At 44.3% G+C, this 26,581-nt stretch overlaps 1 protein-coding gene across 1 annotated transcript in view; it reads left to right on the top strand.

Moving 5' to 3' along the window:
* The window catches only part of BRINP1 (BMP/retinoic acid inducible neural specific 1), a 184,431-nt gene extending 165,724 nt beyond the window's left edge, over positions 1 to 18,707 (top strand). The window contains exon 8 of the mRNA XM_032635627.1: positions 17,135 to 18,707. Within this exon, the coding sequence (XP_032491518.1) occupies positions 17,135 to 18,275 (1,141 nt within the window). The 3' untranslated portion in view covers positions 18,276 to 18,707. The remainder of the gene's footprint in view (positions 1 to 17,134) is intronic.
* Positions 18,708 to 26,581: the final 7,874 nt, after the last annotated feature.

A 26,581-nucleotide genomic window follows, 5' to 3' on the forward strand; every position in this document is an offset into this window, starting at 1 on the left:
GCTGGCTTCTTTGCAATTCCATAAATGCTTACTGACTACCCGGTCTCCCGTCCTATGCCAGACACTGTAAGACACTTAAAGATACAAGCGAAGGGGTCTTTGTCTTCAAAGCATCATTATCTAGCCTCAGGATGTGCTTTTGAGAAGGACACTTGTTTGAACCAGAGTTCAAGTCCCCCTGGCTGGGCCCTGTTGTGAGCCCGACTAAGTCCACACTGGGTCTGTAGCATATATTCCAGAATGAGGACGCTGGGTGCTAAGAAGGAGCCTTGCAGGGGCGGGTACAGGCTGAGCAGAGAACAGGTGCACCTCACCTTTAACCAGGGCAGCTCTTTAGCCGTTTTCTTTATGAGAATTCTGCGTTAAAACTCATTTGGGAAAATAAGGTGATTTTTAAATGTTTGCTAAAACAATTTGAAAACAACTGGGCTCAGTTATCTCTGAGGTCTTTCCCAACTCCTAGGAGAAATATCACTCACAGAGAGTGACAGATTAACTGTTCAACTCCAAAATATTGATACAAGAATGGTAATTGAACCTTCGAACCATATCGCTTTCTGATGATGCTAGTTAATTTTCATGAGTAGCCTACAGTTCAAACTCAGATCTTTTGCCCCAAATGACAGTAGCCTTTTAGCTAAGCCTCCCAAAATCTACTCAAATCACTTTCTAATCTATGTTCCAGGAAGCCGTCAGAATTATTACTTAAGAAGCAAATTTGATCTCGACAGCCTTTGGTGACTAACCTCTGCTCTTAGGAGAATGGGCGCACTCTTAAGATGACCTACAGGTCTGTCTTGATCTGGCCTCTGCCTGCCTCTTACTCTGTGTTTCACACCTCTTCTTGGCTCGCTCAGCCAACTCACTAATCTTTCAATTCACTAGGTGCGCACACTCCTCCCACCCCACAGGCTTCACACAGGCTCTTCCCTGAAGCTTTCTTCCTTCTTCCTTATCTGCAATAGTATCTATGCATCTTTCAGATCTCAGCTCAAAAGCCTGTGCTCCTTGCATTGAAAGGCTGTATCAGGACTTGTTTAATATGTTTTCCTAGTGATCTGACTTCCCAAATGAAGGCCAAATCTCAGTTTACCACCGTACCTTTGTTTACCCAGTTATTAACACCTGTCTCTCCTGTGAGACCGTCAGCCCCATGTACGTATCTGGACCCATGTTTTTTATCACTTTAACAGTATAACTTCCTAGCATGGTAATTGGCACACATTTTTTAAAATGTGCTCAATGAATGGGCAAATAAATTATTTTCTACTTGGGGTCCCCAAAACATGTTGACACAATATTTTAAAATTGTATGCATTGCCATACGAATAATCTACAGATTTTTCACATACATTGTATGTGGTTTAAATTGTCTTCTTCATTTACAAAGGAAGGAACTAAGGCCAAAGGGAGTTGTGACGTGTTCAAGGTCACTCTGGGAATGTGTGAGCAGAGCGTGATTAAAATTCAGGCCCTCTGACTGTGACAGTCCAGGCAGTAAAATGGAAACTGCAAATTGAGATTGTCTTTAATTGACCTGCATCCAAATTCTGCAGGGATCTGTTGTTAAGTCCACTACTTTGGGAAATGCGCCCTAGTGGAAAAAAAAAAGGACAAAAATAGACACTTCCAAGAGTTTACTAAATTCAGTGAGATGAAAAGAAATTCCTAGCCCCAACTAGGTGCTTTGATATTTTCCCCCACACCCTGTCCCGATTTTTGTAGAGGTTATAGTATTGTAAGACAAAGGAGATTCATGGAACTTTAACTTGAGGGCAGGCAGTATCACTATTGGCATTTTTCCAATGACTCCTGGTCTTCGGTTTCTTTGTACTTCTCATGTTCACGTGGACTTGACCCAGCACCCGGGCTTTAGCCAGGCACAATGTACTTATGCATTGTTCAGATGAAGATCTCTTGGGGGCATCCACCTCAGGCTTCAATCGTGGGGCCATAGCTTCTGAGCCCATGTCAGCTTTTTACAAACTTCCTGCTCCAGACAGCGTTTAATTGGTGTCTATGGAAAGAGTCCAGCTACCAGGATAATCGTTATCTCTATTATGAGAACCTTCAGTATCCACACTGATTTTGATTCTTCTCTCTGAACCCTAGACTTACTTGCCTCTGGATTTAATCTCCACAGACTCCTGCTGGGGGGCAGAGGGGTGTGACTTCTTATCTTTTATTGAGCTGAAGTCAGTGTCAGTTTATTAGGCTGACAGTCCCTGCTCTCCCACTTATTAGATGTGTGACCTCAAAAAATCGTGAAACCTACCTGAGCCCTGTGTTTCCTCATCTGTATGATCAGGATAATAAGAAAAGCTACCCTATGGAGTTGATGTCTCAGTCAATTTGGATACTGTATGTGAAAACCCTTCATAACTTATAAAGAAATGCACAGATGCAATGTTAATATAATCAAAAGCACAGTTGTAGTAGATGCTAGATTTTTGATGAAGACACTATTTCTGCTTCTAAGACACAGATCTTTCCACTGGAGAAAATAATTCATGAGCCCAACAAAATGTAATAACGTGGTAGAGAGGCGATGAAATTTCAGATACTTAAGGCTTTAGACCCTGGAATCTGACAGACCAAGGTGTAGACTGCCGTTTACTAACAATGGAACGTTGGTACAGTATTAAGTTATCTGAACTTCATTTTTCCAATTGACATGGTGGAGATAAAAATGATACCTACCATCGGAAAATCAATAAAAGAACATATATGCCACTTTTAGCACATAGTAAGAAGTCAAGCACAGGCTCCTTCCTTATCAGACAGATTTCGAAACCAGTAATTTCTCAATTAATAGAAAAAGTTAAAATAAGGAACGCTAAAATGTATGCAATGCTGCACATATATAAACACAATTTATTTTAACTTAAAATATATAAATATATATTTCTTGGCCAGCCTTTTGAAGTAGGGCCAAAATCTTTTTTGAGGGTGTTTGTATAATATATTCCATTTGATGTTTTCCTGGCTTTCTTGCATAAACCACACCGGTAATTGTATAGTATTTCCAACTTTGGTTTATTCAAAGTGGAGCAGTAGTTTACAGACTCTTAAGAAGCAACACCTAAACGTTTGTAGATTTTTATGCGCCCTCCCAGTCTTTTCCAGGTACTTCTCCTTTATTTAAATTGATGGCAATTCTTTCATCAACTGGTCTTTATAGAATTTTACCACAGAATTCAAATGAGTTCCCACAGAAAAAAGCTCGCATTTCATTGATTTATTTGACTTTTTTTTATTTCAAAAAGTTTAATTTTTTAATCGCTTTGGAAAAAAGGAGAGCGATAGTTAAATGGCATACTTAAAGCTAATTTGCTTACATCTTTAGTGTTTAAGCCAATACAATTTATAAGCTAATATTATTTCTCACCCTAGACATTTTTATGCTTTTGTGTAGCGTTTTACGATTATTGTCCAAACACAAAAATAGAGATCTAAACATACTTTTCATAAAGTAGAAGACACATTCCTAGAATACTTTGGTCTCAGGAACATAATAGCAAATACAACTGGCATAAGCAGGTTTGGGAACAAACAAAACGACTCTTGGTAAATGTGCTTGTTACTTGGAGGGACCAAAAGCACGTGGGCTTTGTAGGTGGGTAACCGACCCGCCATGACTATTCAGTGTGCCAAGAGCATCACACGTCACTCTGATCAGATGGAAGGGAGAGTGTCAGTTGTGTGCCAAGTCACTTACAGGCAGGTCAATTTCAGGAGCTTGTCCTGAGACAGCAGCTCTTATTCCTACTAACTCGCCATGATAATAATAAATAATGATGATAATAATAATGTATAATGACTATTTATTATGTACCAGGCACAGCTTTAAATGCCTTACATAATTTACTCACTGAATCCTTACAACCCTGTAAAATAGATGCTGTTATGCTTCCCATTGTATAAACATGGAATTTGAATAGCAGTAAAGGTAAGAAAGGAGAGAAATGTATTCCTGTCGGGAAGACTCTAAGAATCCCCTTTTCTCTTTGCCTGGATTATTCTATTCATCCTTTAAATTTCAGATCAAACCCCCACTTCTTAGTGATGCTTGTCCTGACACACTGGACCAGGTTGCACTGTCAACAGTATGTCTTCACTGCATCCTGAGTGGAAGTTTTTTCTACCCCCTGGCACGTTTGCAATTGTGTGTTTAATCCTAGACTTCCCCTACTTGACGACAGATTCTGTGAGGGCAGGGATCCTGTTTTTCTTGTTCACCAGTGTATCCGCCCCCCCTGCCCCGCAGTAACAGGTAAAGTGCCTGGCACAGAATGACACAGCATTTGCTGAACTGAAGTGAGGGACCATTTGAGACGGAAGTTGAGGGATGATGATGCTTTGAACTTGGGGTAGAGAGAATGTCCTGTGCTGACATGAGCTTTACCACAGATCTGTGGGTTAAGGCAGTGGTTCTCAAACTGGCGCGGGCATCACAGTCACCAGGAGGGCCTTTTGAACACAGATGGCTGGACCCCACCCCAAGGTTTCTGATTCCTTATGTAGATCTGGGTTGGGTCCCAGGTCCCAGGTGATAACTGATACGGCTGGTCTGGGGACCGAACTAACCTTGGATTAGAAGCCTCTCTTCACTGCCATAAATATGTTCTCATCTCACAATATGTGCACTTGGTCAAAACCAGGCAAAAGTTAGTTCCCTTGAGGAAACTGATAGGCTATTGGGAAGGGGTGAAGGGATGGGGGGAGGGGAGGAAGTGGTGTCTTTGATTGAATAAGTTTAGGAAATGTTGAATTAAAAAAATAATTAAATAGAGAAGGGGTCATATGCATTTTTTAAAAAAACTTGTTTGGCCATAGAACCATTCTTTTTGAATTCTTTTTAAGGGATTGGGTTCCTCAGCACAGAGCCTTGGAAAAGAATGATTTACTCCAGGTTAAGAGGCAATGACCCGGATTATTTGGTGTGCTACCACAGGTTGTGATTTCCTGACAATAGAGATCCTCATCCTTCAGCCAGACTTCTTCGAGTTGAGTTTCCAACACCTCTGCTTAAACAGATGCTAATGGCTCTGTATCCCAGCATGTAGAACTCCTGCTGAGAGGTGGCAAGACTGCTAACCAGCAGCGGCCAAAATAACAGCAGGAAGGTACTCAGTCTCTGGTATAATTAGGGAATAAATTTACCTCATTTGGCTTAGATATATTCCCAATTCTAAAAAGTAAACTATTACTAAGACAAATACTTTATGTATAAGACAGATACCTTACGCATAGATTATTTTATTTTGCAAAGGGCTGATTGTTATAATAACCTGGGGGTTGGGCGGAGCTAGAACAAGGATTAGACTCCCCATGTACAGGTGAGAAAACTAAGGCTTACAGAAATTAATGACTGGTCCAACATTATGAAATAATACCCCTTCTTTTGTTGCCATCCTATATAAGCATAGCCCTTTGTTCTTTCTTGTCAAAGAATATGTACATTAATATTTATACTGAATCTTCATTCATTTATCCATGCATTCCTTCATCCAGCAGATATTTAGTGATCACCTACTAAGTGCCAGGCATTATGCATGAGGTCTTGGTAGATGATGAATAAGACAGGGGTGCCTCCGTTTACAGAGATCTTGAGCTCTAGCAGGTAAAAGAAAACCGGCACAGGACTGGGCCTCTGCACCTGTGCTTTACCTTAGGAATCTGAAGCTCAGGAAGGTTAAATGGCCTAAAATTACAAAATCATAAAATGTCGTGGCTGTCAGGGAACCTAAAAGATCATCTAATCGATTCCTGTCATTTTATTAAAGAATAAAATAGAACAGAGTGTGTCTTGGCCAGAGTAACTGTATTGGTTTTGTATTGTTCTGTAACACATTACCACACATTTAGAGGCTGAAAGCAATATGCATTTATTATCGTTCAGTTTCCATGGGTCGGGAGGCTGGGCCTGGTATATAGCTGGATCTTCTGCTGATGTCTCACAAGTAGAAATGAAGATGTCGAGAACCCACTTCAAAGCTCAGTCTGGTTGTTGGCAGAATTCACTTCTTTATGGTTATAGGACTGAGGTCACTTTTTCCTTGCTGGTCATTGGCCAGAGTTCACTCTTAGCTCCTAGAGGCTATTCTCCAGTCCTGGTACATGGACCACTCCATCTTCAAAGGAACAGAGGTGCAGCAAGTCTTTCTCAGGCTTTGGATCTCTCTGAATTCTCTTTCTGCCAACGGCCAGAGAAAACACTCTGCTTTCAAAGGGACACCTCTAATTAAATTAGGTTCACCTAGATAATCTCAGTATCTTTACATCAACTGTGCCAAATAACAGGACACAGTCTTGGGAGTGATATCTCACCACATCCACAGGTCCTGGGGGTTAGAGCCTGGAATCTTGGGGAGGGAGGACATTTTTCAAGTTCTGCCTGGTACAGTTACATAGCTTGGTGGTAATGGAAGGAGGAAGAGAGATCCTGAGTTCTCTCTGGGGGCTCGTGGTATATAATAGTTTGAATATCTATTGCTGTTTAACAAATTGACCCAAATTTAGGGCCTTAAAGCGCCAATCATTATATTATGCTCACGGTCTGTGAGTCGGAAATTTGTGCCCGAATTGGCTGGGCAATTCTTCTGTTCCACATGAGGTTACGCAAAGTCACTCATTGGTATTTAGGTGGCAGCTGGGCTGAGCTGGAGGTTCTAAGAGAGCTTCACTCGCATACCTGGTTCCTTAGCAGAGGTGAGCAAAAGGCTGGGCTCGGCTGGGCAGCTCTCTCTCTTCAGGGTCTCTTCATGTGGTCTCTCCAGCAGGGTGGTCAGCCTGCTTATAAGTGGCCTCAGAGCTCTAAGGGGGAGTTTTCCAAGAGACAAGAAGTAGCGGCTGCTGCTGAGTCCATAAACTAAGTGAATCACTTCTGCCTTAACTGTATTGGTCATAGGAGTGGTGGAATCTGCCCAGATTCAAGGGAGGGGAACAGAGATCTCCTGTCTATGGGAGGAGTGTCAAAGGATCCGTGGCCACCCGCCGTACATTGTGGGTTTGTCATTTGTTTATTTTTCCATTGTGATACATTTTAGTACAGAGGTTCGTGCACTCTTCAGAGACCTTATGAAGAAATATCTTGTAATACAAAATTGCCCTCTTGAACCTTTGTCAATCAAGACAAAGTTTGTTTTAGCGGATTTATCGTATGGTTTATGCCCCTTGCAGCATGCTTCGGCCTAGGTACATGTTTTGTTGTTGTTCTTATCGTCTTGTTTTGTTTTCTTGGAAGCTGGTTAAAGGGAGAGAATGTTCCATAATATAAGTTCTGTTATTTGGTGGGGATGCCAGAAGTGGGAAGGAAGGGGTTTCTGCCAGTTGCAGAGTATTCCAATTATGGATTAATCTCAAGCGTGCACTCTGGAATGCGGAAATAACCATCAGACCCACCGTGAGAAGAACCTGAACCAAGGTCCCATTGATCCCCTGACCCCCCCATAAACACCTATGCTGAATAGTAGACCGCAGTGACATTTTGTGTCTCCTAGAAATACTCAGTTCAAAGCCAGTGTCCAGTAATCCTTGAAAAGTATGAATATTTCCTTTCCCCCAATGCACAGTCACCCAGGTAAAAGGCTGTCCGGTCCCCTTGGGAGAGGTTGGGGAAAGATGAACGGTCTACATTTGTGGCTGTGTGCAGGGTCCTTCCTTCCTCAAGGGAAAGATTCTGCCTCTGGCTTTCCAGGTACTATTTGTGTGACCTCAGGCAAGTCACATAAGCTCTCTGTTTCCCGTGGACTAAGCCTTGTCTAGGCATCATTCCACTCCAGAATTCTGAAAATCTGCCACACTAAACACGCAGACAGCTCCACCTACCAGAGTTAATTGCTACTTTGACAGTCCCTGACCTACTGGTGTGTGTGTGTGTGTGTGTGTGTGTGTGTGTGTGTGTGTGTGCGCGTGCACGCACCCTGGGAGGAGGTGGCAAAGTCGTGGCAAGGACCTATTCTGAGTGTGTACTAAATTGTCCTATTGAGGAAGAGGTACAAGCCAACAGATAACCCTAGGCTAGCTCGGGGCAGCCTGCTGTCAGTCACAGAAGCCTAGAAGTACCCTCCCAACCATGGAGCAATGAAGCTTTTCACTAAGAATATCTTGTGCATTTCTTTTCTATTTACGGAGGTTAAGAAGGCAGTAAGAACCCCATGGCAACCCAAGGATGCACAATCAGGGTGAGGGGCAGGGAGTTGCGTGTCGGCAGCTGAGCTTCACCGTGAGTGATATGCAGGGTTTGTTCAACTCAGCGCTACCAGGGATGTCTCCATGCCCATCCCTGTTTGTCATTGTATATTTGTAGCAAGTAGGGAATTGACTCCCCTGGTTGACGTTAAGGCAAGAAAATAAGTATCTCCAGACCCTTTTTGTTGTTTTTAGATTTTCAGGGTTTTTTTTCCTTCCCTGGGGCTCAGAAGTGGCTTCTTGTTCAGAAAAGAATCTAGAGGCTTAGAGGACTGAGTCAGAAATAGAACTAATTTCTTACAATTTCTGTAGCTCTTTATCCTCTTTAGCACCATTTCCCTATGCTCCTACCCACCTCCACCCTCCAAATCGACCAACAAAACTCACATCCGGGTGAGTTGTAATCTTAGTGATGTGACAGCTCCCTGGTGACCTTCAGGAAGTCACGTCACCTGAGCCCAGTTTTTCATATCCTTAAAAATCCTTGATACCCCTCAACCCAACCTATGACACAGAAAAGTCGTGAAGATCTAAATCAGAGAACCAAACAGAAGAGCTTTAGAAAGTTTAAAAGTGATATAAAAATGTAACGTATTGCTGCCTTAATAGTGTTTTTCTGGTTGTTTCAAAGGACGATTTTTTGGGGTAAATGTTTTATGGAAGTGTTAGAGATATATAGCAAGTGAAAATATCGTTAAGTATACAGCAAGATGAATTTTCACAGAATGAATTCCCACATGTAACCAGCGCTTAGATCAAAGAACAGGGCGTTATCAGCAGTGCAGAAACCCACTGTGTCCTCTTCTGATACCATCAGCCTTCTCTCCCAGGGAATTCTGCCTCTCATGGCTACACACACTGTAGCTCAGTTTTTCCTCTCTTTGTGCAGTGTGGACCCTTTGGTATCCGGCTTTTTTCACCTTTCATTCTTCCGTGAGATTCCTTCATATTGTTTTGTGTGGTTTTGGCACATTCATTCTCAGGAGTATTCCACTGTGTTTCTAGACATCCATTCTACTGCGGTGGTCATTTGCACAGTCTTCAGGTTGGGGCTGTGACAGAGTGCTGCTGTCTTCCACACGTCTTCGAGTGAACTTCTGTGTGCATTTTTGTCGGGTATCTACTAGGGATGGGATCGCTCAGCTTTACAGATACTTCAGTAGTTAATTCCACTTTCCCAAACTTGCTGAACGAATGAGCTCTCTTGCAGGTAGCATAGAAGAGTTTTGATTGTTCCACATCCTTGCCCATACTTAGTGTTTCTCATCCTTTTTATTTTTATTTCGGCCATCCTGCTGCAGAAGTATCCCGTCGCAGTTTTAATCGGTGCGTCCTGATGACTCATGACGGGGAGTTTCACGTGCTTGTTAGCCTACTGACTATCCTCTTTTATGACATGCCCGTTCATATCATCGTTATCAGTTGCCTACTTTCCTGTTTGGTCTTTTTTTTTTTTTTTTTTCTGGGACAAGTCACATTTATTAAACAGTTTAGTGAGAACCTTCTGAAGAAAAATATAAATTGTGATAATTGCATCTACTCTGGTTTAAAGAGACCCAGGAAGGAGTGGCAAACTCAGGCAGCATGAAACGCCTTTGACTAGCCCAGCATCCAGCCAGTGTAGGAGTTATTTATGTACTATAAATATAGTCTTTGGGTAAAGGTATTGCAAGTATATTTTCTAACTAACGCTTCTAACTAAGGGTTGTCTTTTCACTCTTTGAATGGTATCTTTTGATTCATGTGTTTTAATCCTAATATATCCCTATTAATCAACATGTTTTTTTCCCTTTATGGTGAGCTGTGTTAAGAAATCTTTGACTACTCCAGTGTCATAAGGATGCTCCTCTGTGTTTTCTTCTAAAAGGTGTTTTGTTGATGTTGTTATTTTACTTTTCACATTTAGCTCTGCAATCCATCTGTTAATGATCCTGGGGTATAGAAGAGATTAAGTATCAATGAGAGATTTTGTTGTTGTTGCTCTTTTAATATCAATGTTCAATGGACCCAACAATATTTATTGAATTCTTTCCCTGGATTTTTAAATCTATACTTACTTCAAAGGGACCATTTTCTTTGGGAGCTCAAGAGGAGCACAATAGTTTGTTTTCATGAGAGACAATGTGCACCTACCTATGTTAGAAGCTCTACATACATTATCTTATCTGATCTTCAAAACAATCCTGCAAGTAATGTATTATTATTCCATTCTGTAGTTGAGGAAACTGAAGCTTAGAAAGGACAAGCAATTAGCTCAAGGTTAAGTAATGAGAGGAGCTACGATTCAATACCCCATCTTCTCTGACTCCAAAGCCCACATCTAGCTCGCTCTTCAAGCATCATGGTGACAGCGTTCACTAGAACTGTGGAGGGTGAGTGATAGGGAGACTAGGACATTAAGCTGTAATCAACTGGGCTGTTGTAGTAACTGAGAGGAATATTTTTACCTGAGAGGAATATAAAACACAGTTTTCCTTTGCCCTCAGTAATAATTATAGTTAATGGCCAGTCAGAGATAGCTTCCTTTCACTGCAAACCTCCCAGGAGCTTCACGTATCTGATTCTTGTTCTGAAGATAAAGTGTAAGGTAGGTGTTACCTTTCCCATTTGACAGATAAAGAAACTGAGGATCAAAGAGGTGAAGTGATTTATCCAAGGTCAAATATCCACAACAAAGTAGTGGTAGAGCAGATCCAGCATTTCCTTAACTGACTCCCATGTCTAGTAACTGGCTCACGGCCCAGATCATTGATCTAGATGACCATCACTGTGCTTCAGGGTGAGGTCCGTTACACCTGCTTAGCCCTCTTCTCACTCTCTCACCTTTGGTCTGTATGTCATTCTCCTGCCTGATTTCCGCCCAGGAAGAATAAAAACTCTCTGGCAGCTCTCCACCTGGGAGCTTCCTGCCGCTTTTAGCATTTCTGTCAGCCCTAAAGAAGCTTCTGGATCCTTCCTCCTTACCCTCAGCACATCCATGCCCCAAAGCAAAATGCTGAATTTGAACATGTAGCTGATGTTGCCTGTCACCTCCTTCCAGACACAGAGCTATGTAATTTGCAAAAATTGTTTCCTAGTCCTCCCCAGTTAAACTCCTGACAACCTAATTTTAAAGATTCCATCGGGTTTTCTCTTTGCTGCTCTTCCCCTCCCCCCTTCTACCCTCTGCCTCTGCCCTCCACCAATAAGACCTATTGCCTTCATTCCACAGTCCCAAACCAGAAAGCATCTTCATCGTGGCAAGGGACCACAAAATTCTTCTTTGGGTTTTTTCTTCCATCGCTATGAGCTGTTCCATGAGGCTCTGTGACATTATGTGAAGAACTAACAGAAGGAAGGAAAACAAACTATTAAGTCAATGATAGAAACTCAAGGAGGGGAATGATTAAAGCTAAATATGAATCTGGGGAAAATGATGAACACAGACTGGGTCTGATGGCCAGTTATAATTTACCCTAGCACATCCATAAATCGAGGCTTCTTTCAGTAGAGCCCCAAGCATTCTGACACCATTGATATATTCATCTTTTATCAGCACTATTCCTGTAACACACACACAACAGAGTCATACACAGCACACCCCCTAAACAGCGCATCACCAGAAACCTAAAAACAACTGTTTGTCTTCCCAGTCTAGTACTAGTCTCTGGTCTGTAGAGTACACAATTTGTAGAGTCTTACGGAATTAATAGAAGAATGATTGATTCAGAACTCTGATTTCATTTTTTAAACTCTCCTCTCCCTTTTAAATAAACACTCCTGGTAGGCAAATGGGACTTATGGATTATAGTTTTCTATTTTAGCCTAAATCTGTTCCCCCCTTCTCCTTGGCACTCGATTCCTATGATCTTCCGTAAAATGCCACTGGCCTGGCACTGCATTCCTGTCTTGGGCAAAACCTCCAATTAAAATCAGCAGGAAGTTTGCTTGAATTAGGAATCCCAGCCTGGGCTTCCCACCAGGTGGTTCCGAAGGGGAGGCGTGCCCTGTTGAAAGCACTGATGGGAAGCCCTGGGTGGCATAGCCTCTGTCCTCCAAATGATGAGCGACTCCAGCTGTGTCACCAGGAGGCCTGTCAGGTCGCCAGAAAATCCTGGCTGAGGCAAAGACAGAGCCTGCAGGGGAGCAGCAGAGGTGTCCCCATGGCCCGGAGCCTAGCTTCTCCACCATCCTGGGTTTGAGAGTGTAGGAAAAGTACAGCGGGGAATGGAGGGAACACAGGTTTGGATCCAGAAATCCTGAGCTCTGCTCTACGTCCATGCTGTGTGACCATGGGAAAGTCATAGTCCCTCTCTGGTCTTTCATGCCCTCTCCTCCTCTCAAAGGAGTCCTGTCTCATGGGGCTGATGTAAGGATAAAGGCTGACTGCCATGATATCGAAAGCACTCAAGAAACACTGATCCTTCACCTAAGCAACTAAACCTCAGTGTTCAGGTCTAAACATGAGGGAGATGGGCTGGATAGTTCCAAGGCTGCTGCTTGAAGGTTTTCTGCTCCTGTGGTCCAAGAAGCTTCATGTATAACCTCTGTGGGAGCCTACTTACCAGGCCCCAGGGTTTTCCAGCTTTAGGAATAAAAATGCAGCTTCCTGCCCTCCCCTCACGCCTGCTCCCCCCGCCCCTCCCATCATAATGAACTGAAATCCCATCCAGCAGAAAGATGCTGATTTGGATGTATTGGAGTTCAGCTTTGGCTGCAAAGAGAAGATGCTTTGGGTCCCCAGGGACAGAGAAAAGCATCTGAAATGGCGGTCCTCACTGCCACACACTGAATGCCTTGCAGTGGGTCTGTGTCAGCCCTCTGTGAAAACTGCCCCCGCCCCATCTCTCTGGAGCTGGCCTATTAAGCTGCTCCTCTGTTGCCAGAGTTGAGGTGGGCTGTCACCAGCTAGCCTGGGAAATGGTATTTATAGATCGCGTTCCCTCTTACCCCTGGTCCCCAGCCTCTCCCTGAGCACTTGTCGGTGAGCTCCAATTATCTGTGAATGGAGGAGAGGGATCCTGGCAGGTCCAGGGGAAGCAAGGAATGTGATGATAGGCCCTTCACACATTCAAAGTTTCAGTATTTTTCCATTATTTCAATATATTTCTCTTCTTGTGGCCTGCTTCCTCCTTCTTGCTGGCTTTGTCGTTATTTTACGTTGTGGTACGTCGGAAAGTGCACCGGTGCTGCAGTTAGAGAACTTGGTATTTGAATGTGGACTGACGCTGTGATGTCAGACAAGTTATCCCACTTGTCAAGGCCTCACTCTCTTCACCTGTGCTGTAGACAGTTATCCATGCTGCTCTGGGAGAGCTCTGGCACAACGCCTGGTATACAGTGAGCGCCCGGTGGTTGTGAGCCATTGATTCCCTTGGCTGATTTAAGGTGCTGCATGCCTTCCAGCGTGGCAGGGTTTCTGAATATCAGCAGTTACTACCCAGAGCACTGGCTGGAGATGGAGAAGGTGTAGGAGATTGCCCTGATTGAGGTGGACTCCTCATTCTCACAAGTTGCTTGTGCTAAGGACAAGCATGCAAAAAACCGGGACGAGCTGGTTTTTTCTGGTTTTGCTCTTCTCTTCAAAATGAAGGACTGAAATCTAAGGAACGTTCACTGACCTTGGGAACCGGGGTTCACCAATAACATTGCTCTCCGTCTGACCCCCACCCCCCCCTTTCAGAAAAGGATGGTCTGCCCTCCCGTGGCCCAGCCGGGGTCCACGTTCCCTGATCCTGGGAGTTACGACGCATGAAGGCTTGGCTGAGTGTCTTCGTTTCCATCCTGCCCACACTAATTTCATCTCGTCACCTTTCCCCTCTCCAGCCCTCCTCGTCCACAGCCCCCGTCTGCTCACCTGGGTCGGGCTCCCTGTTTCCCCCTCCACCTCCATCACTGAGGCCGTTCCTTCTCTCCTCACGCTTCCCCAGTCCCCACCTCTCTCCTCCATTCTCTCTTTCTCCTCTCCCTGGGCCTCGCGCTCCCAGCCCCCCTCCCCGTGCCCCGCCTCTTAGTCCTCTCGCAGTATCATTAATGCCTTCTTTGATACAGCCCACAACCTCACGATTATTCTGGGGTCAGGAGATGCAGGTGCCAGGCAGCTCTCTGCTGCGCCTCAGAGGGCCTCTGTCCCCAGTCCCTCCTGCTCGACGGGGCTGGAATCCTAATAGGCCACTCGGCCCTTTGCTTGTGGCAGCCTCACCGGGAACTTGCATCTTCCTCTTTCCCTCACTGAGAATGCTGAGCGCTCAGCCACAATGAGGCATTGATTCAAGGAGTGGGGGGATGCGGTCCTGACAAAGGGTCCCAATGATGAGACACGAGAAAGGGCGCGCTCTACGGGCTTATAGAATGCCTTGCAGATGGGAACAGAGGAGCTCTAAATGGGGTACTGTCCTGTCACTTGGAGAGGGAGTGACGGGGCAAGTGTGGGCCATTTGAAAGAGGCATTTTGAAATGACGCTCTCGTCAGATGGAACCACACGCAATCAGAGACGTGTGGCGTGCCCCTGCGGCTCACAAAAATATCAGATGACTCATAGCCGATATTCAGTCAATGTTCTGGTTGGGGAGCTGGGAGCCGCACGGCTCATTATCATTCCAGCTTCGTCTCCTGAAGGCCGGGCCCGCTGCTGTTCTCCAGGCTGTAATGGGATTGGTCCCACGAAGCAGAGACCCGGGAGGCCTGGAGCTGTGCGGGTGCAAGGTATTGAAAACTAACTCTGCAGTTCGGGAGAGAGAAGAGGAGTTTGTTTGTTCTTTAAGTGATAAATAAGAAAAATATTAATTTCTGTCTGTTCACTCAGGAAACATTTATTTAGAGCCAGGCTCTGAGCTAGATGCTCAGGGAAGGAGGGGGGGGGGGGTCCCCTCTCTCCAGCCTTAGAGCCTGGAGGGGAAACTGACCAAACTACCAGGGGTTTCAATACAGTGTTCTGAATGTTATGAGGGAGGTTTCATTGGCAAAGCCAGGATCGTTCTGTAGAGTTAAAAGGCAGAGCTGTTTCAAAGAGTGCTCTAATTATTCCTCCACTTTCTCTCAGCTGATAAGCACCTCCTTTAAAGCACAGCATCCTGGGAAGCCGTTTCAACAGTATCCATTTTCAAATGTCCCAAGTAACCAAACGGTTTCCCTCCAACCCCAGGGGGACAGTGAAATCCCTGAGAGTGTGTCTCAGTGCCTTCAAAGGAAGAGCTCACTCTCTGGGGTGGGAGTACTTCTTATTACCTTTTTAATAATTGGTCTATGCCAGGCTCTGTGCTCAATGCTTTAAATACACCATCTCATTCAGTCCTCTCCCTCACTGCCTAAGATGGGCTTTATTATTCTCTTTTCAGATATGGATACTGAGGTTCAAAGACACGAAGTATCTTGTTCCTGGTTACAGAACTGAGCCTCGAACTCAGTTCTGCTTGGGCCAGCGCACATGCTTTTCAATATCAGGCGGTACTGCCTACCTCATGGTTCTTGGGCTTGGTGATTGTGGCTTGGCAGTGGAAATGATAGAATAGGTAGATCGCTAGCACTTCCTACCAGACGCAGTACAACGCAAAAGGGCTCCCATTTCCAGTTTTCAAAAATGCGGATCAGGAACCACTGCCGCCACGGTCCTCATCATCGTCAGCATCACCACAGCACGTGAGAGCCTTAAGAAAGGCTTCCTCGACTCTTGTTTGAAGAGCTACGAGCCAGGAGATTGCTCTACTCACTCACTGTATGATTTCACCTCTGAGCTTCTCTTGCCATGTCTAGAAAGTGGAGCTGAGAGTCTCTTGGCAGGAATAACAAGAACTAACTTTTATGGAGTCCCTAATACCTACCAAGTTAGGGACAAAGACTTCACAAAACAATCATGTCACCCTCACCACAGCCGGGTGTGGGGGGAATGATTAGGAAGGTGAAGGAAACTACCAGCATTCCCTTGGCTGAGGAGTGGAGGTGCCAGGATTTGAAGAGATCTCGGACTGACCTCAGGTCCCAAGCTATTTTGGGGATGTGGTTGTGAAGCTCAGGTGAGGAAATGGGAGCGAATGTACCCTGTGCAGGGTAGACACATGTAAGGGATTATTTGTAGCGTGGAAGAGGGGACTTGCACAGGAATGAGGAAAGATGAGAGGCCACTAAGCTGACTGTCTTACATCTTTTTACCTATTCTTCTGTTGCTTCTTATCTGATCTAGTGTGTACCTTCACTGGAATGTTTCAGAGGCTGGAATCTGGGGACAGGCTTGGGTTTGTTTATAAACGTGGCGGGGGGGGGGGGGCCTAGAGGTACATGTTGTGATGGAAATTTCACTGACCTGAGAGTTTGGAGCTGTGGAAAACATGGGAGAAATAACATCTTTCTTACTGTTCTGAAAAGCCACTAGGAGGATCACATAAGACCATAAATATGGAAGCACTTCCTGATGTCCAGAGTAATATAAAATATAATTTGTTTTTGTTGAAGTTTTTGGATGTTATATAACCTCATGGGAGGAATCTGTGAAGAGGGTTGAAACACCTGGCGCAGGTTAAAAGAAGTAACCCCTGAATTCTTCTTATTGTCCATCTTTTACAATCTGTTGTCATCCGGCAGGGGTTTTGGAGTTCATACGCTTTAGTTTTCTGAATCAAACTTCCGCGGGACGAATGAGTAATACAATTATAGAGCTGCAAGGGCTTCAAAGAACATTCACTCCAACCCCTTCCCTTTACAGATGAGGGCATTGAACATTAGATGGGTAGAGTACAAGGTCGAGTAGCTGCTCTGTGGCATTACCAGGAACTACAGTGTAGTTCCTGTAGTACTGTCATAGGTGCCCTTCCTACGGTAACTGTTCTACCCAGTCCTTTCATCCTTTGGGCAGCTCCACTTTGCATTAGCAGTTGGATAAGCATAACCCCACTTTGCATTAATAGCTGGACAACCACAAGCCCACCCATGATGGTTAACGTTCTCCATCTCACCTCTACCCCTCAGGACAATTCAGCAGTGGCTTGCAAGGGTCCAGTCGCTTCTCTACTGCAATGAGAACGGGTTTTGGGGAACCTTCCTGGAGAGCCAGAGGAGCTGCGTGTGCCACGGCAGCACCACGCTGTGCCAGCGCCCCATCCCCTGCATCATCGGAGGGAACAACAGCTGTGCCATGTGCAGCCTGGCCAACATCTCGCTCTGCGGCTCCTGCAACAAGGGCTACAAGCTGTATCGAGGCCGCTGCGAACCACAGAACGTGGACTCGGAGCGGAGCGAGCAGTTCATCAGCTTCGAGACCGACCTGGACTTCCAGGACCTGGAGCTAAAGTACCTGTTGCAGAAGATGGACTCGCGCCTCTACGTCCACACCACCTTCATCAGCAACGAGATCCGTCTCGACACCTTCTTTGACCCCCGGTGGCGCAAGCGCATGTCCCTCACTCTCAAGAGCAACAAGAACCGCGTGGACTTCATCCACATGGTGATCGGCATGTCCATGCGTATCTGCCAGACGCGCAACAGCAGCCTGGACCCCGTGTTCTTCGTCTACGTCAACCCCTTCAGCGGGAGCCACTCGGAGGGCTGGAACATGCCCTTCGGGGAGTTCGGCTACCCGCGCTGGGAGAAGATCCGTCTCCAGAACAGCCAGTGCTACAACTGGACCCTCCTGCTGGGCAATCGGTGGAAAACGTTTTTTGAGACGGTCCACATCTACCTACGTAGTCGGACTCGGCTACCTACCCTCCTGCGGAATGAGACTGGCCAGGGCCCTGTGGACCTGTCCGATCCCTCCAAGAGGCAGTTCTACATCAAGATCTCGGATGTGCAGGTGTTCGGGTACAGCCTGAGGTTCAACGCCGACCTCCTCCGCAGCGCCGTGCAGCAGGTCAACCAGTCGTACACGCAGGGCGGCCAGTTCTACTCCTCTTCGTCTGTGATGCTCCTCTTGTTAGATATTCGGGACCGAATCAATCGCCTGGCCCCCCCTGTGGCCCCGGGGAAGCCCCAGCTGGACTTGTTCTCGTGTATGCTGAAACACCGCCTGAAACTGACCAACAGCGAGATCATCAGGGTGAACCACGCGCTGGACCTCTACAACACCGAGATCCTCAAACAGTCGGACCAGATGACAGCCAAGCTCTGTTAACCTGACTCTTTGCCACGGACATTCCCTTTTGTTGTACAAACAGAACAGAACCAAGCAAAGCAAAACAAACACAGATTTGTAAAATGTAATTAATATTCAAAGGAAAGGAGGAAAAATCTTCATTCGTTGGAAACGAAAACATTCTAGCAACTGTATAAAACCGTTGGGCATGTTTGTTATTTCTATACTCTGTCGTGAAGAAGGGTCTCAGCCTTGGGAGGAGCTTGGAGGGAGCTGCTGCTTAGGCCTCAGGTGCTGTATTGGGGGGAGATGAGAGAGAGCATATGCAATGAGTTGTAAAGATCTCTGCTGTGCAGGTGCTAAGAGTAAACACTAAAAAGAAAGATATATGTGACGTACAACCGACACTGCCATCTTCCTTGTGGGAGGAAATGGACATAGATAAAGACGATATTTCTTCGGTTATGATTTCTTTCCTCTTTATCCTTAACTCCTTGTGGTTCTTTTGATTCATCTGCACACAAGGGTGGGGATGCAATGACAATTCTGTCTCACCCAGATAGCTTCTTTCACGCTGAATAAACTGAAGCTAATCGAAGCTGGGCCATAGGTGGGATTGGGGGGGAGAGGCATTCACATAATCACAGGGTGTTCAAAACAGTAAGGAACCTTGGATATCAGCTTAGTGACCTCCTTGATTCAGTCTGGGAAACAGCCTCAGAGAGAAATGGCATGCCCTTGGCTACACACGGTTACTGCCTGAGTAGCGATTTGAGCCCTGCCTTCTGACTCCGTCTAAATCGTGCTGGCCACTTTTGTGTTTACTCCAACTAAACTGCCAAGGGACGAGTGTTTCTCAGGCTCAGGTTGTTTTGATAGTTCTTTTTCTTTTAATCAAGAAACCCCTTTTACCTACCGTCTCCAAAAAGAAATGATGTCAGATTTCCTAGAAATGCTTTGCATATTAAACTTTAGTTTGACGAAAAATCAATAACCAAAATAAAACAGGGTAGGTTTTAATACTGCATTGGTCTGCCAGGCTGACTTCCCCAAGTAGGTATCTAAAAAAAGGTCCTTTAACGCAATACACACACAGACACACAGACACGCAAATACACTAACACTGCCACTTCTTGGGCATCGCTGAAAACTGAGAAGCCTTGTCTGGGACTTGGGGTTTAAACTGAAAGGAGAGATGCAAGAAAGAAAACGCAGAGCACTTCTGTAGAGGATTTGGGCAAATACCATTTCTTACCAGTTCTCCAGGAACTCTGCATTTATCTTTTCGCTAGGGTGGTACTAGCTAGAGGTGCTTCGAATCTTCATTTCCAAATCGGCAGAGAAACAGGACCACACACTTCAGGGTTGGGAGAGAAAATAGGACTCTTCTGGTCTCGACGTCTGCCCAGTGCACATCTCTTTACTGTCTTTGGGAGATACCCTTGTTTGCTAACTGGACCATTCCAGGAACAGGAAGCTCATTAGATCTATCTTTCACGTTCCTTGGATTCCCCTTTCACTGGGGGAGAGCAAGAGTGCTCATTCCAGCTTGTGTTATAAAATAGATCTAATTATTAGATGGTTCTCTGTACCTTTACCAGCTTCTGTGTACCTTCCATTCACTGGTTCCAGTCCTAGAATGTGCATTTTTTTCCTCATGTCGATGCTTTTGTAGATAAAATACAAAAACTGTCTCAGGGGGTCACCAGAGTCTGTAATAATATGACTCAAAGAGAATACCCGCCCCCTTATAGTTTTTTTTAAGATGAAAGGACAGGGCTTCAGTGCAAAGAAGTAAAGAATTACCTAGCTTATTTCAGTGTGTGTGCAGGGGGGAGTAGAGGGGAAGATATATCCTGTTTTTTGCATAGTGAAATTCCAAATGTAATGTTCCAGTTTTTAGTATGAATTAGCATATATTTTGATACGAACTTTAACACTTAATGTGCACTTCACACCAACATAGTTGTTTGACCTCAGATTTTGAGAGGATTCGGTGTTCATTTAGGTTGGAAATTCTTCATGCCAGAGGTCACATAGCAGCTACTTATCAAGCACAAGATTTTCCAGAAAGTCAGTAAATTATTAAACATGTCTTCAACACCTAGTAGATGAATGAGGCATGCCAGAAAGATGAGATTTGGAAGGAAATGGTCCATGCTTCTGCGCCATTCACACATTAATGAAAGAGACGTGAACCAATTAAAAAGTAAACAGTAAGTACAGTGCACTGTGATGAGTGCTACTGTGGGGTCACACACAGGGAGGGAGGAGACGTGAAGAAGTTACGAGTTCTGTTCATGCGGTTGGTGCAGGCTTTATATGGACGTGTTCATCCCGCGTGTTGAAAATGAATAGGACTTGGGCAAATAACAAGGAGCAGAAGGGCCAAAGGAACAGAGAATGCAAAAGCACAAAGGAATAAATATGTATGGGTACTTGAGGGTCAGTTAAAATAGTAAAAATAATAGTGTCAAAGGGTATCCTTTTAAGTGATAATCCTTCCAAGGAAAGTGAGGATTTCGACTCTAATGCGAAGTTGAAATAACCATCCATAATCCTTATAACCTAAAGAATGAATTCAAGTGTCTCTCTTCCTTTCTCTTTCATCTCTACCTTCCAAGAAGTTCCAAATACTCATAACGTAATAACCCCTTATATTTACACAGCCCTTTACAGGTAACAGGGCAATCTTCATAGGCACTGTGCTACCTAATCCTCATCTGAATTCAATTATAGCATTCAACCCGAGTTCCTCCCCAGACTTCACCAGCTGTGTGTGTGTGTGTGTGTGTGTGTGTGTGTGTAAGAAAGGTTTCTTCCCATTACCCTAACAATAGTAATTACATCACTTTATATTACAAAGAGAATACAGCAACATCAAATGATTGGAAAGATCAGGGAAATATATAAATTTTCAAGGACACAGAGATTCAGAGATTCAAACATCGAAATATCTGTTCAAAGGTGAAGTGAAAATACTTTTCTATAAAAGGACACAAGGTTATGTGGATTTCCAAGTATCTCTTGCTTGGGTCCCGCTCTTTGAGCTAACAAGGTTCCCCTCCAGCTGGGAGGAAGAGAAGCCTGAAGCCCTCAAGTGAGATTTTAATTCAGTTAGTGTTCTACCACTTTGATGCAGCAACCAAGGACCTATGGTGTCTGATTAACAGGCTGATGCTAAGGTAAAAGAGTGAACAGAGCACCCATTTGGATAAGCCTGGCAGCAAAGCATGGCATTGCCATGGGAACCACAGAAGGCCATTAATTAGCTATCAAATAAAATCACTGGAAAATTCTGGACCCTGGCATATCTGCCCCCTTCAAAGAGGAGGACAAGAAGACTTCACACTAACAGCAAAGTCTCCCTTCATTGATTAAAATCATAGCTGCACAGGCACTACATGTCACAAAGCGGAAGAAAGGTTAGGAAGTGAAACAAATTGACACAAAAGAGGGAAAGAGTCTTTGGGATTATCCGATTCCAAGGATATATTTTAAATGTAGAGTATCTTATTGGGTTGTCTATGTTGATAAACTTATCTCAATGACAAACATTTTCTCCTATTCTCTGTTTGTGGAAAGAAAGTGAGAAGAATAATATGTATCCACTAGATGGTGATAAATGATTGGGGGAAGCTATCAGAGAGTCAAAGCATGAGAAGCAATTAACCCCTAAAATAACAGATGGAGACTGTGTAACTTTGAAATTAATAGGGGAAAGTTTTTTAATTAAAAAGAAGGCAGAAAAGGAGAAACAAAAGAATCATTGAAATAGCTGAATACATAAACAGACATAATAACAAAACTTGCCACACAAATAATCACAATAAATGTACTTGGACAAAACTTGCCAGTAAAGAGACAGAGGTGGTCATACTACAAGTTATAACTTTTAAAAGTAATGGGAAAAGGGCTTCCCTGGTGGCGCAGTGGTTGAGAGTCCGCCTGCCGATGCAGGGGACGCGGGTTCGTGCCCCGGTCCGGGAAGATCCCACGTGCCGCGCAGCGGTTGGGCCCGTGAGCCATGGCCGCTGAGCCTGCGCGTCCGGAGCCTGTGCTCCACAACGGGAGAGGCCACAACAGTGAGATGACCGCGTACCGCAAAAAATAAATAAATAAAATAATGGGAAAAAAGTTTGAAAATAAAAAGATGCATAAAGGTATCCTAGACAAATATTAGCTAAAAGGAAGCTGATGTAGTACTGTTAATAGCAAAGTGGTCTTTAAGGCAAAACACATTATTAGGATTACAGATGGTCAATTCAGCAGGGAAAGTGGAGAGAAGAGCGGACACATAGAACCATAGACTCTTTAGGCTAAAGGGGTCATTAAGAATCTGTAAAACTTCAAGTTTCAGAGACGAAGAGTTATACTCGAAGTTATTCTACAAGTTCTGAACACTGATCATGATTAGTTCTCTTTTCACTACCTCCAGGTAAAAGACTGTCCAGTCCAACCTCCTAACCAAGACAAGAATCAGTTCCATGACATTTAAACGAATAAGCTAATAATGTACAGAAACTCATATGGAAATATTCTCTCTCTCTCCTCTATCTTTCTTTTCTATGTCACCAAAATCTTCTATATAGGCATTTTTCCAACTGAAGATCAATGCAAATCTTTGATTGGTTATAATGAGCTCAGGCTGAGCAGAGAGTAAGTACTCTCTTGCTAAGAACAGAGTAATACCAGTGGCTCCAGCTCTGCCAACCTGAGAACCTACAGATGGAAGAGGTTACCTGAATGAACTCTCCTTTCTCAATATCCCTGTCTTTCCAAATCATTATCAGGGCCTGAAGTTACAAGTGGAAGGTCATCCCTCACTTTTCAGTATTGGATCTAATGGTCAGCATTCAGCATCAAGGCATATGGTACATTCTCTGACTGGCTTGGAACCCCCTTTCCTCTCAATAACTCACAGATCAAGACAGATGCAGGGAATGGGATGGGACAGTTTTGAACCAATGGGGAGGAAATCAACTCAAAAGTCATAGTTACTTTTGGGGGAATTACGGATCTTTTTGAGAAATGTGAAGGCTCTGGGCTCTTTCCCAATAAAAATGTGGTCAGAAGCTTTTATTTAAAACTTTTGTCAAAGCCATTTTCTTCTTGGCATAAATGGCTCCATGTAGAAGTTTTATGGAGACTGTTTTATGGAGACTTCACATACACTTTTGAATAATATTTCACAGATCCCTTAATGATCTTTCTTGAACATTCTAGAATACTACAAACCTTCAGTAAGTGCCTCTGATCTCGCCTAGACCCTTTATTTTACGAAATTTAACACTTCAGCTTTCAAAGATGAGGAGTTGCACCCAGAGTTGTCCTAAAAGTCTTGAACACTGAGCGTGGGTTCAGTTCCCTTTACCCTATCTCAAGCATATTTTGGCCTAGAATCTCATATCAAGGTAATGTAGTTCAGATAGCTGCATCCTGCCCTTAGGGAAGGCAGTTTTTAACATACAGGTAGGGCTTCCCTGGTGGCGCAGTGGTTGAGAGTCCACCTGCCGATGTAGGGGACGCGGGTTCGTGCCCCGGTCCGGGAAGATCCCACGTGCCGCGGAGCGGCTGGGCCCGTGAGCCATGGCCACTGGGCCTGCGCGTCCGGAGCCTGTGCTCCGCAACGGGAGAGGCCGCAACAGTGAGAAGCCCGCGTACCGCAAAAAAAAAAAAAAAAAAAAAAAATACAGTTACATACAGGTAAACACCTTAATGGAAATGACAGTTATGATCACGTTAATAAAACCCAAACTATACAAAATCCCAAAGGTATGAAGTAGATACATTCTGTATAAGCACTAACTAAAAGGAAAAGGTCTCTAAACCAGAGAGTAATGAGCTTGGTTACAGGATGAGTGGGCATGCATTGGTAAGGACTGCATCATCAGTGGAGAGAGAGTCTGGTTCCCTGAGCCTGGTACAATAGTATTTGAAAGAGAGAGGCTTTGTCCTACTCAATTCAGTCTATTCCAACAATACCATAGATGGAGTGGCTCAGATAGCAAACATTTATTTCTTACATTTCTGGAGGCCGGGGATTCCAAGATCAGTGCACCCACAGATTTACTGTCTGGTGAGGATCCACTTCCTGGTCATAAAGGGCTGTGTCCTCACATGGCAGTAGGGGCAAGAGAGCTCTCCGGGGGTCTCTTTTATAAAGGCACAAATCCCACTAATGAGGGTTTCACCCTCATGACCTAATCACCTCCCTACCTCCTAATACCAGCACCTTGAGGGTTTAGGATTTCAATATAACAGTGTGTAATCAGTTTAAGTGAAAACCTCCATTAAATAGCTTGGAATAAACAAATGAGCTTCATGAGTCACAAGTTGACTTGCATTTGAGTACCTGACCTCCACTCGCAAACTTCCTTGCTTGGTAAGTGTCCGCAGCCAGAACTGCACTGGCTCCACCCCAGGGCCAATATTTCCCTAAGAATCCTAAGAATGAACAAGGAGCCTGTCCACAGTCAAGATTTCACAGTCTCCATAAAACTTCTACATGGAGCCATTTATGCCAAGAAGAAAATGGCTTTGACAAAAGTTTTAAGTAAAAGCTTCTGAGCTGATTGATAAGGGAAAGAAGGGATTCCCAAGCTACTGGTATAAATTTTCCTATTGATGTCACCAGGGATGGCTGTGCTCTCCCTGTCAAGTGACCCCTGCAAACCTTAACCAGGGACCCAAGATTGGTGTGACTCTGCCACAGGCTTGCATCAGTGAGGAAACTGTAACGTTCTTACAAATTAGAGGGTGATTACAAACCCTGCCAAGGGATCGTTAATTATATGGTGTTAATTGCATAATGTATAATTATAAATTAATAATAACATCACCTAGCATTTTGTTAGTGTGCAAAAGGATGCTGTGCTTAAAGCCTGGACCCAGGAGCTGGGTTTTCCTGAATTATTAGACACCTCGGATTAGAACTCAGATTAAAACTCAGATCCCCCAACTTCCAGGTGAGTGATTTAACCATTATAGTCAACATTATTCCTGACGTGAGAAAATAACTAGCAGCATAGGGCTATAGCTAAGAGTACAGCCTGGAGACAAGAGAAAGTAGAGCTCATCCACTTAACTACCTGTGCTGCTTGACTGAGATGTTTAACCTCTCTGTGCTTCAATTTCTTCTTCTGTGAAAATGAGGTTCTTAACAGGTTCTCTCTAACATGGTTGGTTATGAGAATTACATATGTTTGAGAGCCTAAAACTGTGGCTTCCTATAGGAAGCCTATCTGTTAAATAGGCGACATAAATAAAAATATACTTGAGATAGATAGATATGCAAAATAATATTCTTCATAATACTAGCTAACATCCATTGGGCTCATTTTACAAGCCAAACACTACAGTAACAATTTGATGCGAGTTACTCATTTAACTTCACTGCAACCCAATGAGAGGGGGTCGAATTATCAGTTCAGCTTACACATGAAGAAACTGAGTCTTAGAAAGATGAAATAACTTGTCTGTGGTCACACGGCTAGTGATGGAATTATGATTTGCCAGTCTCCAAAAATAGGTCTCTTACGTATGCTGCACGATTTCCCCAATTAGTGAAAATAAGTGGCCTAACAGTTATTTATAAGCATAATCCAGACCTTAAGAGGCATCTGGCACCACTGTTTTATTACAGAACCATTCAATTCCTCTGTGAGCCAGAGTCAAGGGTACCCAGATAGCTTTAAATGTACTGACTCCTGGAGTCAGAGCTTCAGCAGGGACCCAGGAGAAATGGGCCGTCTAGGACAGATTTTCCATCCAGAGAAGCAGGATCTGGCACAGAGCCCAGATACATTTCATGTTCCTGCTCAGACACCTCAGGGAAGCCTGCTGGCTCCAGGTAGGTCCACCATCTCTTTGGGCAAAGTGCTATTGATTTGTGCATTGCTCTTCTCTGGGAAAGCAGTGCTGAGGGAGTGAAATATGCAGGTGGTGAGCGGGAGATGAACGCCATAGTCTGTTCTCCATGCCTAGCATACAAAGAGGAGGCCTTTGATCTCCAGCTGGGCCTATTCCTACATTTCAACATGGGCTGGAACCAGTCTGATCCAAGGCTCCTGAAATCTATTCCTGGCCCATCCCCCCACAGAGCTGGATGGGATCTTTGGGATAATTGGGGAGGATAGAGAATGACTTCTGTAGACAGTGGGTGGGGTTGTGTAAAGATATCTTCCTTGTTCCTCGTTCAGCTTCCTGCTGTCACCCCACTTTCTCAAGCTATTTGTATCTCGCCTATCCTAGAAGTCCCAGAATTGTCGTTCTTGACCATAACATGCAAACCAATTTTTCTTTCTCTTACAGCGACACAAAGACAGAAAGGCAGAATGAATAAA

The sequence above is a fragment of the Phocoena sinus genome, chromosome 6 (genome assembly GCF_008692025.1).
Source record: "Phocoena sinus isolate mPhoSin1 chromosome 6, mPhoSin1.pri, whole genome shotgun sequence".
NCBI lineage: Eukaryota > Metazoa > Chordata > Mammalia > Artiodactyla > Phocoenidae > Phocoena > Phocoena sinus.